At 26.9% G+C, this 6701-nt stretch overlaps 1 protein-coding gene across 1 annotated transcript; it reads left to right on the top strand.

Annotated features, from left to right (window-relative positions):
• The first annotated feature begins 1308 nt into the window (after positions 1 to 1308).
• LOC131625538 (ankyrin repeat-containing protein BDA1-like) lies at positions 1309 to 3156 on the top strand. The gene is made up of 2 exons (XM_058896388.1): positions 1309 to 1955; positions 2170 to 3156. Exons 1-2 carry the CDS (start codon positions 1344 to 1346, stop codon positions 2884 to 2886), a joined length of 1329 nt encoding a protein of 442 aa, XP_058752371.1. The 5' UTR covers positions 1309 to 1343; the 3' UTR covers positions 2887 to 3156.
• Positions 3157 to 6701: the final 3545 nt, after the last annotated feature.

Below are 6701 nucleotides of genomic sequence, written 5' to 3'. Positions count from 1 at the left end.
TCTGTTGAAACTTTCGACCGATGAAAAATGTCCACGCACCATTTTGAAAATACTTTTGTTTGGATGAGGTAAAGAGGATAATTTTGATGAGGAGTGTTTATCGAATTTTATGGAATGACACTCTTTCTTTTATAGTAAAAAGGTGAATGATAGAAAATTGGATGTTGTTTGGATGGCCACAACTTGGAGTCTTTGGTTGGTTAGAAATGGTTGGTGTTTTCATAAGGAGACTTGGAATGTGACTAATACCATTTGGAACATCAAGTTGTTAGTTTGGAGGTGGTCGTTTTGTGGGAAAATTACACACCTCAATTACTCGTTTTACGAGTTTTGTATGGACCCTTTGTATTTTCTCTCGTAAATGTAATTGGTGTGTAATATTCCCTTTTTGTTAGGGTTCGTCGTTTCTCTTTGTAATCGGGTTGGAGAACCCTTAGTTCTCCCGTTAATATAATCTCTTGCTTTCTAAAAAAAATATTTTGAAAATGCAATATTTGGAAATCAAACCTATGACCAAAACTACTTTTCACTTAAAATAGCAGATGAAAAAAGTATCACACTTTTCATAATAAGGTATGTTACATCGGCCATCCAATTGTGGTAAAAACCCGTAATACAATTGAGGTAAAACCAATTTTGTGTAAGATTGTAATAAAATTTAAGGTGAATTCTTATTTACCAACTCAAAAAGTTTGGTAAAGTTACCTTTAGTGTAAAATGCATTGAAAACATCAAACAATTATTCTATATAATAAATAATTTAATACATAAAGATTAAATGATGTCATTTGATTGGTGGAAGGTACACTATCCATCTTTTTGTGATGGGTAGAGAAGTTGTCCCCAAAATTTAAAGCGGGTAAAAATCCAGATAATATTAAATAAGAGGTGATTTTTTTAAGAGAGTAAAAAATAAAAATAAAATATTATATTATATCAAACATGCATTTAAGATTATATTTTATAACAAACACTTTTTTTCAAATGCGCGTTGCCTGAACCGTCAAATGGTTCAATTTACTTTTGCTTTAGGTGGAAAAAACCATAAAAAGGCATGGACTTGGCAGCTCCAAAGAAATTTCACGGAGCTCCTCCCAAAACTTTATTTTTCCAAATCTTATTTTATTATTACAAGTTTCTTCATTATATACTTTTATCAATAGCTTTTTAATAAAATATTATGGCCAAAAATCTAAAGGTGTAGAAAATCATAGACACGGCGTGTGAATAGATTCAAACATATTCATTTTGAACAACAATTTCATTCTTTTATAAATGAGAATTTAAGTCAAGTGTTGTAATCAAAAACCATTTTATTTTGCATGCATTACTGAGTTTCAAACATGAACACAAATAGTGGTGACCAACTGAAAGCAGCAGCTCAAACAGGTGATATAGATCTCCTTTACACAGTAATTCATCATGATCCATGGATTTTGGAGAATATAGATTCAATACCATTTGTTGAAACTCCATTGCACATCGCCGCATCTTTGGGGCATATCCGATTTGCCATTGAAATTATGAAATTGAAACCTTCCTTAGCTTTGAAGCTAAATCCGCAAGGATTCAGCCCCGTTCATCTCGCTATGCAAAACGACCAAAAGAGGATGTTGTTTCGGTTTGTTTGCATGAATAATGATCTAGTTAGAATCGAAGGGAGGGAAGGCTTAACTCTTCTTCATTTTGCAAGTCAAATTGGTGAGGTTGACTTTTTAGCTAAATTCCTCTTTGTTTGTCCGAGATCCATTGAAGATGTGACTGGGAAGGGTGAGACTGCACTGCATATTGCTGTTAAGAACGAACAGTATGAGGCTCTTGATCTTCTTGTTTGCTTTCTTAGAAAAAGTATCGTGAGAGGTGCTAAGATGATTCAAAATAAAATTGTAAATTGGAAGGATGAGGATGACAACACCATTTTGCATATTTTAGCACAGAGAAATTTCGAGCCAGAGGTAAACTTTTTGTCATTTTTTAGAATGGAACATGTTGTCTTTATTCAAAATGATGAAATTTATTTGTATTCAAGAAATACTCTTTTAGTAGTACTTACAAAGATTCTGGTTATTCAAAATATTTTAAATTTTTAAGGTTTATATTTTAAAATAATTTATTGGACTCTCTTAGACTTAAATTTTTGGTATTAAATTTTTGTTCGTTAATGACTAGGTAGTAAAGGCACTTGGATTGTTGTTAAAGATTGGGATAAATTTGAAGGCAAAGAACATGGAGAATAAAACTGCGTTGGACATGGCAGCCAATGTAGATATAAGGAGTATATTGCTGTGTACTGGAGCAAAATCAAACTCACAAATCACCAATGCTCCCACACTGGCACATAAACTCAGATCAAATATCACAATTAGAGATAAAATGACAACTAATATATTTCGCACTGGAAGTAATATATTAGAGGAACAACGTAACACTTGTTTGATAGTTGCAACTCTTGTTGCAACAGCCACCTATCAATCAGCATTGAGTCCCCCTGGTGGAATTTATCAGGTTAGTGCTTATGATGACATTAATGTGAACATCACTTCCTCCAACTCTACTATTTCTACACCTAAAAATGCTGGGCATTCAGTCTTGTCAGGAGCAGAATTCGGTCTGTTCTTAATTTTGAATATGACTTCCTTTTTGGGATCAGTTATGGCAATAGTTATTATGATACCAAGAGGAACAATAGAAGGTGCAGTGGGTTATCCAGTGCTCTCTTTTGCCTTAAGTTATTTATTTTCTATGATGAAGATATCCCCTACTCATGCCTATTTAATGATTGTTTCAATCATTTTTCTTTCAATTGCTATTGTCTCGGAGTTTAATATTTTTTCAAGAATGTACTGTGATCTTAAGTCCGTAATTGTTAAGAAATTGAATAGATGATAGTTAAAGAAATATTGTGGCAATAGGAGAAACATCAATCATTGTTATGATCAAGAGATAGATAGATGGTGTACGCTCCCTAATGATATCTGCAACTCAGACTGCTGCTCGAATTCAAAGACAATATCGCAAATTTGCAATTTTCCTTGTTACTGTCAACTTTAGATAGTTGTGAGTGATTCCATGTATTAAATATTTTAGACATATAGTTTGCTTTCTATTCAATTCAATGTATGTGTATTAGTAATTGTTGTATGGAAGGAAATTGACTATTCAACATCATGTGTGAATTTAATATTCTTTTGCAAAGTATAATTCTGGCTCTTGTCATTTAAATAAGAAAAGAACGTGTTTCAATTGGCTGAAATTTCTTTTGTACGCACATATAAGTGGATTCACTTATTACAAATTAGATTATTCTTTTGAAAATAAAATATAATTAGTATTTAGACTCGTGCGAGGCAATGTTAAATATTTTTTAATTAAAAAAAATTTTAAGAACATCTATAATTTAAAAATATTATTTATAATAAGATGAATATTGTATAAATAAAATGTCATTGTTATTAATAGAATACATAAAAAAAGTTAATTTAACTAATTTTTTTTTTTTAAATTATAAAACAATTTGGACATTTCTAATTTATTAGTAATTTGTGTAAGTTAAAAAAAAATTAACTCGTAAAATTAAAAATATCACAAAAATATATAAAATCATTTAGTTTATTAATAATTTGATCATATAAAAATTACCAGTGGTAAATCATATTATAATTTTTAAAAAATAAGTAAAAATATATTGATGTAAATAATTTTCATATAAGTTGCATTTGTAATTTAAAATATAAGTTAATTATTTTGATCTTTTATAGTATTAGTTAACTGTTTAAAATAAATTTAGATAAAAATAATAAATACAAAAAATCATTTATTTATAACATCAAATTAATAATTAAAGTAGAAAATAAGTATAAATGTGAAATTAAAATAGAAAAATCACAAATTTTATAAATGGTAGAAGATAAATAAATTTAATTATAAAGCTATATAAATCAGGTACTTCAATTCATCTTTTAAACTCCTATCTTATACTATTCAAATTCTTCAACAATTTTTTAACCCAAAAAAAGTAATTAAAATTTATATATTTAAAAATGAAAATACTTCTTTTAACTCATCCTCTTTTATAATTCAAGTTCTTCAATATTAATTTCTGATGCTTTAAAGTATACACCTAAAAAAACATAATTAAGAATTAGAAAACAACAAAATTAGAAACACAAAAAATATAGCAAAAAAATTTAAAAAACTAAAGATAGAAAGAAAAAGAAAAACTATAAGTTAGAAAGAAAAAGAAAAACTATAAGTTTAAAGAGGAAGATGATTTTTATAAAAAATAAAAAAAAAAAAAAAAAAGAAAAAGAAGATGATCATAACGTATCATTTAATATTTTTTTGTGAAGATTCAAAATATGCATATATCGAAGAAAATATAACTAAAATTGAGTGAGAGAACTAAAATCATAAATTTAAAATACAACATAAAATATTAATTTGTCTTTAGTTAATAAGTTAAACTCATTTGTAGTTTTTAGGTCTTTTAAAAATAATATAGGTTCAAATATGAGTGCTTCTCCACCAGGCCACTCATGTTTCTTGTGAAGTAATTGCAAAGCGCATATATATACTCAATAATTTCAGCATATTTAATGCATCAATAGCCAACTGACATTTTTAAGGTATATAATGAATATTTTATATATTATATTAGATTTTATTTAAAATGTTAAATAACAATGTTGAATATTAATGATAGATTTTAAAATATTTAAACGATAATAGTTTTAAAATGTCATAATGTTAAAATGTTAAAATATTTAATATAATATGTTTTTAACGTTAAAATATTGAAATAGTTTAAATATTAATAATTGAAAATTTTAATTGTAAAAAATATTTAATCTGTTAAATATTTATTTTTAAAAATATTTAGTTTATTAAATGTTTAGTTTATTAAAGTCCCTTATATTTATAACTTTTCATTAATTTATTCATTATTTTTTTAATAAACAAATTATTTAATAAATTATATATTTAAAAGTTTAATAATTGAGATATTAAATAGGTGAAATATCTAATAAAATAATTATTTAGTGAACAAAATAGTTAAAATATTTTTTCCAACACAATATATTTTAATTATTATTGAAAAAAATTGTTTTACAAAATATCCTAAACCCTACTATTATTATTTTACTAAATATACCTTAACTATTTAATATTTAAAATAATAAATTATTTAATAGTTATTTAATATTCAATTAAAATAATTAAGTTTTAATTAAAATAATTATTTAATATTTAATTATTTTATTAAATTCATACCTTAACTATTTAATTTTTAATTGATTATATTTAATATTTAACTATTTTATATTTATTTGATATTAGTATTAAATAAATATTTGAAGTATTAAATAAATAAATATTTGAAGTTTCAAATATTTTAACTACTTATTAATACTGAAGCATTTATGTAATATATATGGTGTTGCATTTTAATGACGGAATGGAAAGTGTGGTGTAGTGGTTGTACATTAACATGTGAGGTTAAGGGGCAGGGTTCTACTCTTGCTGGGACCAAAATAGAAATGAAGTGGCACGTTAGAAATTAAAAAAATGAAAAAATAAAAAAGTGATTGCCAACTCAGCAAACGTTAGCCACCTAAGCATTTTTGTAACCGATTTTTAACGTTAGGGACCAAAACAAATACGAAATGAACATATAGGGACGTGGACCAAAAAAAAAAAGATACAGGGACCAAAATCAAAAACACGCTAACTTACAGGGACGAAAACACTATTTAAGCCAATAATATATTTATTTTATTAATACTGAAGCATTTATGTAATATATATGGTGTTGCATTTTAATGACGGAATGGAAAGTGTGGTGTAGTGGTTGTACATTAACATGTGAGGTTAAGGGGCAGGGTTCTACTCTTGCTGGGACCAAAATAGAAATGAAGTGGCACGTTAGAAATTAAAAAAATGAAAAAATAAAAAAGTGATTGCCAACTCAGCAAACGTTAGCCACCTAAGCATTTTTGTAACCGATTTTTAACGTTAGGGACCAAAACAAATACGAAATGAACATATAGGGACGTGGACCAAAAAAAAAAAGATACAGGGACCAAAATCAAAAACACGCTAACTTACAGGGACGTTTTGTAACCGATTTTTAACGTTAGGGACCAAAACAAATACGAAATGAACATATAGGGACGTGGACCAAAAAAAAAAAGATACAGGGACCAAAATCAAAAACACGCTAACTTACAGGGACGAAAACACTATTTAAGCCAATAATATATTTATTTTATAAGGAAACAAGTTTGTATTTCTGGTCAAATTTCAGTTTGATTTCAATTTATATGTCAATAATGAGCTTCACATGTTTTTTTTTTTTTTTGAGGTTTTGCATTGAATATTTCTACAATGATCACATTCATGTTGTTGATGACTTATTTTTTAAGTGCTTATGTTGTAGGGATTCATAAACTATTGTTCTTTCATGTAAACATGTTCTAGCTTCGGAATCAAACACTTATATATTTCCTCCCTCTTCGATTCTTTATACCTATTAATAAATTCAGTGAGTGATATCATAAAGTTTTAGCATCTTTCCAAAAGATGTGAAATTTTTCATTTGAATATATAGAAGTTACAATGCAAAGAGTTTATGTGTGCATTTGGTTCTGATCTTTAAATATAGGTTAGTTTGAATTATTCTCAAGTTTAGGAAAAGTTGATTC

Source organism: Vicia villosa, unplaced genomic scaffold (genome assembly GCF_029867415.1).
Source record: "Vicia villosa cultivar HV-30 ecotype Madison, WI unplaced genomic scaffold, Vvil1.0 ctg.000219F_1_1, whole genome shotgun sequence".
Taxonomy (NCBI): Eukaryota; Viridiplantae; Streptophyta; class Magnoliopsida; order Fabales; family Fabaceae; genus Vicia; species Vicia villosa.
Note: the sequence above shows the minus strand (reverse complement) of the source record. Positions and strands in the feature narration are given on the sequence as shown.